Here is a 13817-nt window from a genome sequence, read left to right as displayed (position 1 = left end):
TGTCACATATTGATGTAGATCCTTGTAGGGCAGCTGAAAGCTCAAATCTGTGGTGTTTCAAAGGGATGCCTGCATCTCTGAGGCTGGAGAGGGAATGGAGGAGACAAGATGTTTGAGCAGAATAAGCTCACAGGTGATCTGGGCAGGGAGGCTGCACTGCCAGCAGCAAGTGTCTGCTCAGCAGCACTCACATGTGCTTTGTCTCCAGGGCAGGGAGGTTTGATATCTCCTCAAGGAGGGAGGATGAAGCCATGGAGGGATAATTGCATGTGGTGAGCACTGATGTCCCTGTAAGCACAGTCCCAGGCTGACCTCCCACAGATTGCACACAGCAGTGATCACCATGCCTGCCACAGCCCCAGGCAGCGAGCAAGGATGCAGGAATCCCACCAGTCCCCACCACAGGAGCAGCAGGCAATCATTTTCAGTGTAACCCAGAAGACATTAACATTTCAGCAGCAAAAAATGAAAAAGCTGGCTTTTAAGACATTGTTAAAAATTCCCCACATCTTCTTTATACAGAGATAGTTTGGTCTTTAAGAGTTTTCTAAGGGAAATAAACTCTTAAAGAGAACTGAAAAATGCAGAATGTCTTTGGATGGAATCTCTGCTCCCCTGACAACTGCTCTTGTGGCTGCCTCAGAGCAAAGCAAGGAAAGAGAGAACCAAGAGGAGTTAAAGGAGAGCTTAAACAAGGGTGAATAAAACCAGGATCTGCTTACAACTGTCTAGGAACCGGATTCAGGGAAAGAGCAAGAGGAAAAAGACTAAAAGGGTTGGGCAGGGCAAACATGGGCAGGTGGAGAAGAGAGGAAAGAAATTAGGAGCAGCAGGATAAAAGAGAAGCTGGTCCCTTCTGGGCTGGGAATCTAGCAGAGGATGTGTTCTGCCACTGGACACCTGTGCAGATCTCCTATCATGTTCCATACTGAGGAGGAAGACCAGGGCAGGAGGCTGTGAGATCCTGTCCTGCTCCATGGGTGACCCTGGCAGTGAGTGGGCATTTTTGGAACAGAGTGAAAAACAGGGGCTCAGGCCCACCAGAGGTGTGGGGTCAGCTTTTGGGGGTGCAGCCACTGCTGGCTGTGGGTGAGCTACTCTACCAGACATGCAGGAACCTCACTTGAGCTCCCAGAACCGTTCCTACAGGCACGAGGTCCCCAGGAGAGCCCACTCACCGTGCTGCTGCAGCCAGCAAAGCAGGCAGATAAGTATGTGACCCCGTCTGCCCCACACACTGGAGTGAAGGAATCAGTTTGGCATTCACAGTTGTTATTGCAGGGGGAATATGGGTCCAGAGATGAGGTTGGAGTTGAGCTGTAAGACAAAGAGAGAAAGAAATTAATGGACAGTGTGATTATCAGCCAACTGTTTCCTTACAAATTTGCCATGGAGGGGGATAGTTAAGGCAAACACATTACAAAAAAGCAGTGGGCAAGGTAGCTGGGTTCCAGGTCTAAGAAATCAAGGCTACAGCCTCTCCTTGGAGACTGAAATGCCATGGCCACTATCTCCCTGCAAAAGAGAATCTAATGCAAGGCTTGGGCTGCCCTGTTACCTCAACAAGAAGCCTCAAGGAAACGCAAAGAGATGCTGGGGAGACTGCTCTGTGTTTTTCTGCAACACTGTCAGGAGCTGACAGGCTGAAGTTGTCATCTAAAGAGCTGCCACTGCATACAGGAGCACTCAGGAAGAAAATACCAAATAAGTCTCTCTCCAAGTACTGTGAGTGCAGGATGTTAGAGGGTTATGTGGGCCTCATTTCTCACATTAAAATGGGCCTACAACCACGAACACTCTCTCTTCACCATATCTGTATTTCCAGGCATCTAAAACCTAGTTCTACAAATTCCCCTCAGGCACTTAAATCAATGTACAAAGCAGTGCATGTCCCTTACTGCCAGGACAAACCAGACCAAATGCTACAGAGATTCCTGTGAGTACAGACTCAGCTCTGGCACCTTTTGATTCAATTTGACTGAATTTCAGATTTTTGTGAAATGTCATCTGCAGGTACTCAGCTCTCCCAGTGGTGAGTGGCATGGAACATCCCAGACCAAGAGCCCATACAACACTGCCTTCTCTATGCTTGCTCTAATGTTGTCTGAAGGCCAGCCCTGCCTGTCAAGGACATGGATTTATGCTGGTAAAGCTCCCCTGAACCCTCTGTGGACTCACTTGTTTCCATAGGGAACAGTAACCCCTGCCACAGGTCCTGTGTCACACCCCAGGAACAGGAAGGACACGTAGCAAGCTGTGGACACCAGGTTGACCAGCATGGCCATCCTGATGGCTCCCAGAGCAGACAGGCTGAGCTTCTTCACCAAGAGGCCACCCAGGAATATGCCCAGGCACGCACACGGGATTGCTGTCATCCCTGCAAGAGGAAAAACCAGTTAGCAAGAGGCAGGAGCAAGGCCCAGTGAACTACACTGTGACAGGGCTGAACCCTCCAGCAGCCAGATCTGTGCCCTGGCTTGAGGAAACCTTGCAGTGAACAACTGCTGGAGCAGCACCAAGCTGGGGCTGCCCAAAAAAAGGAACAGATGCAAACAGGCACGCTGCCTGTTTGCAGAACCCTTCTGCCAGTTCTCATCCATGCTGGAGAGAATGCCAGACTTGCTGAGCTTGGCCCAGCCTGACCTCAGCAGCAGCAAATAAAGTCAAGAATTTTCCAAGGTGTCTGGAGGCCCTGGATGAGCCTTGCTGGTGCGACTCACAGTAGTCTGGTCTTAGAGACTAGGCAGGAACAGCATTTGAAAATATGAAATCTCCCTAGAAGAATTTTCATTAACTGTTAAATGCAAAATCACAGCCAGAAGTGATTCCCTTTCCAGCACAGGGAGAAATTACCACACTATGCTTGTTTGGGGTCACTTTTATCCCTTTGCTGCCAGCTATAACTCAGATCTCACTCACCTGAACTGTGCTTAGAAGAGAATCCCAGTCCTGGCATTTCTAGACTCCCTTAAATGCCATGTGAGAAATATGATTATAACTTTGTTTAAACAAGTTGCTGTGAGAAACACAGAGATACCCAAGTCTCCTTTCCCACTCTCAGGTCAGAAGCAGGATGTGCTCTGGCTCATGGGTGATCCCCTCTTTGCTGGCCACCCAGCTGCACTCACATGCTGACTGCCCAGCCAGCTCCCACCAAACAGCTTTTTCCTTTCTCCCACTGGGCCAACAGTGAAGTTACTTTCCTTTGCCAAGCCTTTAATTTTCAGGAAAGATGGAATAGCCTAAGAACTTTGAGACCTCTGGCCTTCTGTCAAATCATATTAAAATTCACTAGCAAATTCCCGAGTCGCTTGGGGAGGCAAGGCTGACTGCAGGGGATTGTTTCTTTTGGAAAACCATGCCAAAACCAGAAGATATCAATGAGTTTAATAGGGAAATAAACAACTGTCAGGAGAGCAGCTTGCAAACTCCTTGTTATGATATGAAGATCCACCCATGTCCTGATGTCCCAGTTTTTGACAGATCACTGCCAGCTGCCCATCTGGCGAGCTGTGGTCGCAGATCATCCAAGATCAACTTGCAGATATCTTAATTGGGTGCTGCTGAGAGAAGGGCTGTCATAAACAAATGGCTGGGCCTGCCTGGGATGAGCAGCAACAGAAAATAAATGAATATTCTGCCATCAGTGTCCTGACAGGGAACAAATGAACACTGAGAAATGCAGAACGTGAAATCACAGCAGCATGGAATGGTCAGAGAGAAGGGACGTTTGAAAGACGACCAAGCTGCACTAACTCAGGTATTTGAACTGTTCATTGCAATCCTGTCCTTTCCAGGACAAGGGGAAAGCAGTGACAGGAAACAGGGCCTCCTAACCCAGACAGAGATGGGCTGCACAACTGTGGGGCACCAGAACCATGAGACAAGCAGTTCAATGGGCCACACTATCACTTGGAGAGCAGCTGCAGTCTGGGCAATCTGACAGCCCATTTCTGCTGCATCTCACGGCCTCTCCTATCCTGGCTGTCCCATACTGCTTCCCACACTACAGGCTTGGCCATGGGGGAAGTGATGGCAGCAGGATACAGTGGAGAGCGCAGTTGAGGAAAAAGGATGCTGGGGGTCTGCTCTGAGCCCTGCAGCCATGGCACAGCTGAAGCCCAGCCCTCTCACTCACAGACACATTTCCACATGTCAGACTTTTTGGGCAGCCTGGCAGCAGTTCCCAGCCATGCTGAACACGTTTCAACACCTGTGGATGCTTGTGATGCTGTGGAGGTTTGGTGTCCCCGTGGGTACTCACCCAGGAGCTGGTTGGCAGATGAGGTGGTGAGGTTGAACTGCTGCTCCAGGTACTTCCCCAGGAAGGCAGCGAAGCCAGCCACCACTGCAATCTCCATGCAGGCTGCCAGGATGATGCAGGTGAACACGGGGTTGGAGAGCAGGTGCTTAGTCACTTTGGGGATCACTAGAAGAGAGACAAAAAGGGAGAGGGGTTTTTGTGTAGACTTTACTTGAGGTGTCTGTCTCCTCTTCTGAAGGGAAAACCCACTTCACATCAGGAGTAATTTCCTGTTCTCACAGACAAGCTGCTTCAAATGTGGGAACACCAGAATGAAGTGAAACACCCAAACAGTGCCAGCTAAAGATTCAAGAACCAAGAGGGTGCAAAAAGAAATCATCTGTGATTATTTACTCTTACAGATGATTTTGAATGAGGAAAATTTCCAATATTGCTTTTTGTTTCCCCCATAGGGAAGTCAATCAAAACCTGGTGAGTTCTTTCTTCCCCTTCTCCTTTCTGTACCTGCCCCCTGTGAATAAAGCTGAGCCAGCCAACAGGTGCCATCAGTGCTGTATTCAGCATAAATTCCTGCAAGCTTTCAGACACAAACCAACACAGTTCACATCTGTTTTTATCTTCTCCTGCCACCCAGATTTGCTTCATTTTCCCGTTCCAAACTGGCACACTCACTGATGGTCACCTTTCTGCAGCACATGTGGGTGTTTTCAGCAAACTGAAACTCTCTGGCTTAGCCTGGCCCATGGATACCCATGGCACAAGGGTCCTCCTGCCTGGGACAGGCTTGTCAGTGTGTTCCCACAGCCTAAAGCTCCTCCAGCCAACCAACATCCTCCATGTAGACCCTCCCATCCTTAAGAGGGTGGAAGAGGACATGCTGAGCTGTTCACTGGGTAGGACACACATGTGGCTCTGCTTTCAAGGAGAACCCTTGGCTCTCCCCTTCCAAATCATCATTGTCCAGAGTCCTCTCTTCTCCAATCCCATCTCAATTTCCCATAAGCAAACAAGAGTTACCCTACAAAGGGAAATCTGGCTAATGAATCAGATCGCACGTTTTCTACTCCAGCGAACATTTTAATTATTGTCGAGATAACACAGCTTGAAGAAGAGAGCATCCCAGTACAGAGGAGAGCCTTGCTTTGTCTCAGTACCTGATGACTAATTTCTCCCTGAATTAAATGTGAAAATCATTAAGTTTGAAAATTACCTTGATGTAGTGTAGTGAAGCCTCAATGGACCCCTATTTGCATTTTGAAAATCCATCCCCCACATTCCCTGCGGTGTACCAGGGGCTGGCAGATGATGTTTCTCTGGTGCTGGCTTATGTTTTCCCTCAGGAATTTTTTTGCACTGGCCTCAGCAGAGAATGCAGAGCTCTTTGTCAAGGCTCTGCTTGGGTGCCCTTGGTTCTTTCATGGGGACAGTGGAAAAAATGGTTATAATTGGGTTTGATCTAACTTTTTTGGAAGGTCACTCCACAGTTTCTGGTCTCTTTATATCAGAAATGTTTTTCCAAGCTATATAAAATTCCTGCTTCCTGAAGATTTACTGAACATAATTAAGGTGCAAGAGGCATAGCAATTTTTAGCAGAACAGAGGAAAAAAGAAAAGAGAAAAAGAGGAAAAAATACTGTGTGGGAGGAATGGGGATGGGGGGAATTCAGACATGGATAAATTTCAGAAGCCACCTGCTGCACCCTTCAGTTCTTTGGTGGCCACCTACAGAATCTCCCTTTCTTGCCAGGAAAAATATAGAAAAGGCAAAGGTGGACTTGGCAGTACTGAGCTTGAAAAGACGTATTTAAGGTATTAATGACTGTTGTGCCTCAGGAGTTCAGTTTGCTCAAGATTAATGGATTCCTTGAGATGCAGCTTTGTGCCAATTTAAATCCAAAGACACTGAGGTCTGGCTCTAACTTTATCCACCAAACAGTAGTGGTGACAGCCTGCCTTTTGCAGGATGGAGTTAAAGATCACGGACATTTATTTCTGAAGCTGGCACCCAACCATCATGCACTACCAAGGTCAAAATCCATCTTCGGTGCTTGGGGTGGACAACAAAAATTTGCAGATTTATTGCAGCATCTCACACAGAAGAGGAACCCCTCCTAAGTGCCTCGTCTGGCAGTGCAGGGCTCCAAGTCTCAGCACTTCATCACCTAAAGGGGCTACAGGAGAGTTGGAGAGGACCTTTCGACAAGGGTGTGTAGTGACAGGACAAGTAATGGCTTTAAACTGAAAGAGGGAGGGATTACATTCAATATAAGCAAGAAATTCTTTAATGTGAGGATGTGAGACACTGGAACAGGTTGCCCAGAGAAGCTGTGGATGCCCCTGAAACTGTTCAAGGCCAGGCTGGGCAGGGCTTTGAGCAACCTGTTCTAGTGGAAGGTGTCTCTGTCCATTGTGAATGTCTGGAACAAGATGATCTTTAAGGTCCCTTCTGACCCCAATCTTTCTGTGATTCCACGCTCAATGCTTCTCCTTCCTGTGAGTTTTCTGGGACAGATCCTGTCCTCTGCTGAATGTCTGACCACTGTCTACTGCAACAGGACTCTGCACCATCAGGCAGGTGTGACACAAAACCCAGTGCAAAGAGTGCACCAACAGCCCAAGCAGTGTCTGGCAGCCTCCACCATCTCCTCAGCCAGGGCCAGCTTGTTCTCTTTCATCTTCTAAAGGAAATGACAGGAGGTTCCCAATAGAATTGAATATCTTTTCATCTTGCTACTGCCATTTGTTAAGATCAATCATTTGACACTGGCTACTGCCTTATCTGTCTCAGTTCTTGAGGTGAAATACCTCTGGGAAAAGGTAAAAAGTCAGCAGTGAAGTTTAAAAATCTCTCAATGCACTGGAGTGACGTGCTTTCAGCTGCCTGGCATATGGTGCTGGGTATGGGAACAGAAATGCCTGATGGGGGACAGTGAAGCCCTGGGGAACACAACAGCTACAGATGGTGCTTCTCCACTGGAGCCAACTCAGCAGGAGTCGTGGTAAATGTTACCCTGCACCTTACACTTTGGAGCAGCCCTTCACAGCTACAGAGCTCAACTGAAGTCCATTTGCAAAGTGGGAAAAGCCTTTTGGAGTCCAAAGAGTCTCAAAAATCTACGTGGAGAACCCACAAACTGCAGCAGACATGGCATAGACAGACTCAGCCTCCCAATCCCAGATGGAGGAGCTTATTTACCATCCTCGTCCTGCTGCACCCGATATGCTCCAGAAACAGCGGCAGAAAAGCGATTCCCACTGCCCTCTCAAGATGCACTGAGGAGAACACAACACCTCTTTTCACTGCTGAAATACTTTAATTCCAACTCTTCAGACCACCTGTGTGCAGCCTTGGTCACAGGATCATCCACAGGCTGGGAGGGACCTGGGTGAATGTCCCAAAGCTCTCCAATACCCCCCACCAACCCCGTGACTTCCCACCTTTTCACACTCAAGCAACACCCGTGCCAAGGCATCAAAACACCCCCCCTGTCTCCCTCTGTGGGGCCTTTGTGGATGACAGGCCAGGGGCTTGACAAATGCACACACTTATGTACCACCAAGTAGCTTTGATTTGTCACTGCACATCGGGGAGTACCGGGGATAATTGGCAACCTCATTACACGAGGTTTAACTACTCTCCAGAAACGACAAACTATAATCATCACGTTGGTGCTTGAAATGAATTGTTTGGAACATTACAATCACCAAGGCCCCTGTTTCTGGTTGGAGCACCCTACAGAGACATGTTTTCAATTTGCAGTAAAGATGAAGAACACAGAAAGCAAAGTAATAAATTAGAGGGAGTTTTACAGCCCAGTCCACCTAGGACAGTGTGGTGAGGAAAAGGCAAAATGTAGTATAGAGCCAAAATATGACTTTCTACTACTCATGTCAGCAGCAAGCCTCTCTCTCTGAAGAGAAAAAAAAAGGCAAAATCACCACCTGGATTGAGAAAAAAGGGATGAGGAAAACAGCACAGGCAGCAAGAATAAAACACGTTCTGGAAAGAGGCAGCTCCTGTAAAAGAGAATATGGAGTAAGGCAGGAGGTGCTGAAGATATCTCAGGTGAGTTTAGTATGCTGAAGTTCCATGTGGCCTTGGCAAAATTATCATAAAGGGTATGAGGGAAAAGGATGACACATAAATCAAAAAAACCTTCCTGACAAGATTCAAACTTGAAGCAGAAGTAGCATACTCAAGCATGGAAAGCAGGTCCTTCTAGTACATCATCTTCCCTGCAGGAACCACCTTTACTTGACTTGAGAGGAGGACATAAACCTCCCTCACCTGTGACACAGAAGTCATGGAAAAGCATTTTTTGGAGACAGGCTCTGCTTGCCTTCAGTTTCTGCTCAGCTTTGGCCCTGAGGTGTGCAGGCTGAAGACCTTTCTGAATTTTTTCATGCTGCTGAGAAGATGATGCTGACTTGGAAATAGCCAAGAAAAGCCTGACAACAGTATCTGCATCCTCATGAAACACAAGCCAAAGGAAACTCAAAGACAGGACCTGATGCCTTTTGTGATCACCACTTTCTCACCTAAGACTTGGGTTTCCCAGCAAGCCTTTAAGGTGTTTGCAGGGGGACAAGACCCCAGTCCAAGAAGGCATTGAAGCCTAAACCTGGGCTGAAGCCTCGCCACTGTGGTTGTAAATGAAGCTATAGATAGAGCCCCCTCCAAAAGGTTGTCACTATCAGTCATGAGGAATCAGGAGTTAAAAACTACTTTTGTTAGTCTTTAATCCTGCCCAATCCTATGAACTCCCACTGAGGATTACAGGCTCCCCATGGTCCAGGCCCTCCCTGCACAGCTGGGAGCTTCTGCCCTAGCACTGTATGTCTGCTCCCAGAGAGCATTTTTTGGGAGATCAATCCCGGATTCAGAGTGGCTCCCTCCCTAGGTACTCAGCAGATTGGTACATGGAGCAGGACGGAACTGAACAGAAGACAAGGCAGCTGTCAGCTGTACATCCCAGCTCTCCTACACTCTTGAAAATGAAGCTGGAAAGAAACCAAAATGTTTCCAAATCTAGGGAATTTGCAGTTCTGAAATTCATTTAATTCCACAGTGAGTTTTCGTTTAATTCATTGTGAATGAGCTTCTCCTTCCAAACCTGGAGGATTTCATATCAATTTCAATCCTTTTAGGGTTTTAATCTCTCTTGCTAGACAGAGCGGCAGAACGTAACGAATTTCTGGTTTAAATCATTGCAAAACAGAATGCATTTAGGGCAGAATGTTTCAGAGGTGTTAAAGATCATGCTGAGGAAGCATTCTGAAATCAGATTTCATCAGAACTGGCCGCTGAATTCAATAGATGTGACATTTCTGTGTGAAAAAAAAGAGAAGGGTTTTAATGAACTATTTCCAAGCACGTCCCAGAGCAGGTGGTGTGTCAGAGGCAGAGTGAGAGGGCGGATGCTGGACAGACTCGAGCAGAGGGCACAGGTGCCCTGGCACAGCCGAGCATCTTCTCTGGCCCCGAGGAGCACAGAGGGCCCCAAGTCAGAGCAGAGGTGGGAAAGCAAAGCTGTGCTCCCCACAAGAGCAGGGACTGCCCAGCCCATGCCTGAAGTGCTCCCACAGACCACACGGAGAGCACAGCGCTGGCTCAACCCTGCCAGGCAGGAGCAAAGAGCAATGGCAGCATTTATTCAGACTTCCACTGCTGTTAATCCTTCACTTCTCTGTGCTCCCAAATGGATTTGCTTTGCTGAACTGCAATACTAATCAGGCAAAGCGGTGCAGCATTCACGTGCCAGTTTAGCTGTGGGAAGCAGCTCCCAGGACTGTCCCAAGGCTTTCCTGCCTGAGCTGCTTTGCCCCTGTGCAGAGCCCCCCGCTGCCTCCACTGCCTTTGATTGCCTCTTCACCTCGTGCTGTTCAAAGGCACCACCTTCATTTCAAGTTTAGAGCTGCTCTTAAGACTGCTTCTTTCCTGGCATGGAAATACCCCACAGGAAGAGATGCCAGGGTTTCCCAAAAGCTGGGCCCTCCCTCCTGCTTAGAATTTTACAGAGATGTAAAAGATTGATACTTTGAGCATGTTCCTTTTATATTAGTCCCGGCTTTTTTTGCATGCTAAGGCTAGAGAAAGCCAAGGAATCTCAGCCAGCCCTCCATCTCAATGACTTTCAGCAGATCCTGTGGTGTCTGGAGCATCTTCCCACGTGCCAGCCGTGCCGTATCTCTAGGTGACAGCCATGACCCAGCAGCTCAGAGCATGTCCCCAGCTGACACTGCCCTGCTCCCTCTCCTACCATGTCCCTTCTCTTGTGGCAGTCACTGCAAGGCTTGGGAAAAAATGTAAAAAATAATAAAGCTCCTTCAGTAGCCAAAAAGGAGATGCAGTTCACCCTTTAAGGACGTGTTATTGATACAGAGGGTGTTTGCATAATCAATCCAGAGAAACAGCTCTTACTCCCCACACTTGCACAAGAGATGGACAATCACCTCCATGCAGACATGCATTTACAGCAGGAACAGCCCTGCCCAGGACAAGCTGCAGAGACAATGTTTGCTAAAAATGAGTCAGTCATGGCCATCCAAGCCCCAGGGAGCATCTCTGGTCCCAACCCCCTGTACAGGCAAATTCTCTGCTGCTGCCCAGAACAGCTGTGGTTGTCCCATCCCTGGAAGTGTTCAGGGCCAGAATGGATGGAGCTCTGAACAACATGGTCTAGTGAAGGTGTTCCTGCCCATGGCAAAGGGTCTTTAAGGTCCCTTCCAACTCATGCCATTTTATGATCCCATGGATTCTGTTCAGTGTCACAAATTCACGCAAAATCCAAGGTCACATTAGGACAGAAGAACATGACTATGCATGCACATACATATTTTGAACCTCCGTATATAACTAAAAGCCTTTTTTTTTTATTCTAGGGAAAAGCCAAAACAGTCTTAACGTTCTCCAAAGAAGAATCAACAAATATATTAAGGAGACTAAGACCTGCCACACAGGAATGCATACAGATATTTCAGCTGCTACCAAAGTAATGTATACCCAGAGAAAGATTAAACCATCACCTGAAACCCTGCTCATCAGGAATGATGAGGTGTGCTTGCCTCACTTCAGCAGCACGACTCTTGACCACATTCTGACTGTGACAACAGTGGCAAGGGACTTGAAAGGAGATGTCAGCTACCAACACCATGTTGTCTGTGACAGCCTCAAAGGAATAACTAAAAAGGTCGTTCCTTCCCTTATTTGATGTGACGTAAATTTTATTTCAAAGTCCATCTACAAAAAGGCTCCTGGAACACTGACTGCTCAGAAATGGGGTTACCTGCAGTGGGGGCCTAACGTGGAGGCCCGTGGTGCCTCCTGATGTAATCAATACTTGAAGCATATGGATGTGGCAGTTTAATTTCTCTACTTCAATGAGCAACAGATGCTCAGTGAACCCCCCACGGCCTCCCTGTGTGCAAGATGCTCAGCACCATCCTCAGGCTGAACTGCTGCCCCTCCATGCAGCAGGGATACGTCATTTTCTTTCATTTTTCTATATGAAAACCTGCAAATGTTTCCAGTGCCCACTCCAAAAGCTCAGTGGCCAGAAGCAGACACTCTGATGTGTACACAACAAAAGCCACAGCACTATCCATATGGACATATAATGGGAAAAGTCCATTCAAGAGAAAAAATCCTTGCAACAAGGATGAAAGGATGAAGAAATTAATTTTACTGACCGAGTTTCAAACAACTTATCCCTTTACCTTTCTTCTGAATTTCCTCATCAAGTCAAAATTTCACATCTTTGACCTTCCCTTAATGAACAACCACATCTACTATTCAAGGCATTTTTATATATTTAGACAACACTTTTTTCCCCAAAGTCTCTTTTCCCTTCCCACCTACACTTCATTCAACTCCCAATTAAGGTGACTGCACAGGGAGTAAGTGATTTTGTCCTCATTTATCTAAATGCATCAGGCAGTAATGAAACTTGCTCTGCCACAGAGACAGGGTGTGGGAAGCAGCCCCCAGTGCTACAGAAACACCCTCTCAGATGAAGGGTTTTCCAGTACAGCCTAGAGAAAGGATATCTACTCACATTTTCCCACAAAATGCTGGATCCTCAGCTGACTTTAATTAGAGCCTCCTCCATTTCCATCACTGCAGGACATGATGTGAGGCTTTCTCTCTAATTTGCAACAAATCATGCTCTGCCCTGCCATTTTGCAGCTATTCTGGGCTGGTATCTCCCTCTTCCCATTTCAGTTTAAGGGCTGTGGTGATGCCCAACACTCATTGCTTTGCATCTGGGATTGCACCAAGCTGAAGCTCAGGTGCTGGGAGCTCCCAATTTCTTTTAAGTGCTCTTGCTGGCTCACTCTGTTTTGAGAAGCAGAGGGGAGGAGGACAGTACACTGGAGAGAAGTTCACAAATTGCTCTGGCAGCTGCGCTCCCTTTCATTTTTTACCAACTCCTTAGGACTATCATGCATATCTGAAGCTTTGCAGCTTAAAAAAAAAAAAGGAAACCCAAAGCTTTCAAGCAGAACAAAGTCTCTCTTTCAGATGCAGACAATGCCAGAGATAATTAATTAGAAGCTAGGGACTGAAAACATCAGGTTACAGATTTCCCGGGTGACTTTTGGCGGGACAGAGGGCCTGGTGCCGTGCCTCACGGCCGGCACACCGCGTGTCTCACCTCGCAGCTGCTGGAAGCAGGTGGTGCTGCTGTCCCCATCCAAGGGGTGCCGCAGGACCCCGTTGCTGGGCTTGGGCCGCTCGTAGTCCCTGTCGGGGAGCATGGCCTGCTCGCTCTCCCCGGCGCGCTCGGGCCGCGGCGGCAGCGACTGCGGGAAGCCGAACATGGGCAGGGACGAGAAGAAGAGTAAGGCACCACAGAGCAGGAAGCCTCCCCACCACGCTCCGATCCACCGAGGGTCGTCCGGGGTTATGTCCAGCTTACCTGTGGGGGGAGAAAACACGGGTCAGGGGCTTGGCCATGGGGAGGGGGAGACAACGGCGTGAATGACCCGTGGGCTGCAGGGCGGTCACAGGGACCCCTGGTGAGGGGCACAGGACACAAGGTGGGAGCTGCAGTGTGTGAGCCACCAGTGCACAGTGTCCTCCACACTCAAGGGATCGTCAGGACCAGCTTCCATCACTTCTGCCTAAATGGTACACCCGGCTTTGGCAACACCCTGCAGTCAGAGCTTCTCCCTAGCGTTTTTGGCTCTGCCAGCTCCAGGAAGCTGCTGTGTACCAGTGTCCCCTGTGCTGGCACAGAGGTTTTGGACATCCCTGTCCCAGTGTGTCCCACTCACCTGATACATCCCCTGGCACAGAGAAGGACACTGCACCTCCTACCCTGCTTACCACCCTGCTTTCCCAGGAGCTCAATGCTCCCTCTGCTTTGAATTCTCGGCCCTTTTCAGCAGAAGAGAGATTGGCATTTGGGCTTTAGGGGCACCTCTGACTGTGTGGAGGGTGAAACAGTCCTAAATATTGGAAAAGAAACCCACCCACAGCATCAAATGGGCTCAGGAATGTACCAAAGTAATCAGACAAGGAAGAACAAAACAAAAGGTTAGAGTATCCTCT

At 48.2% G+C, this 13817-nt stretch overlaps 1 protein-coding gene across 1 annotated transcript in view; it reads right to left on the bottom strand.

Annotated features, from left to right (window-relative positions):
- The window catches only part of SLCO3A1 (solute carrier organic anion transporter family member 3A1), a 136423-nt gene that overhangs the window by 19648 nt on the left and 102958 nt on the right, over nt 1-13817 (bottom strand). Inside the window, exons 4-7 of the mRNA XM_033516968.1 lie at nt 12919-13182; nt 4265-4429; nt 2179-2377; nt 1179-1317 (exon numbers count right to left, since the gene is read on the bottom strand). Coding sequence (XP_033372859.1) covers nt 1179-1317; nt 2179-2377; nt 4265-4429; nt 12919-13182 — 767 coding nt within the window. The remainder of the gene's footprint in view (nt 1-1178; nt 1318-2178; nt 2378-4264; nt 4430-12918; nt 13183-13817) is intronic.

The sequence above is a fragment of the Parus major genome, chromosome 10, assembly GCF_001522545.3.
Source record: "Parus major isolate Abel chromosome 10, Parus_major1.1, whole genome shotgun sequence".
Lineage (NCBI taxonomy): Eukaryota > Metazoa > Chordata > Aves > Passeriformes > Paridae > Parus > Parus major.
Note: the sequence above shows the minus strand (reverse complement) of the source record. Positions and strands in the feature narration are given on the sequence as shown.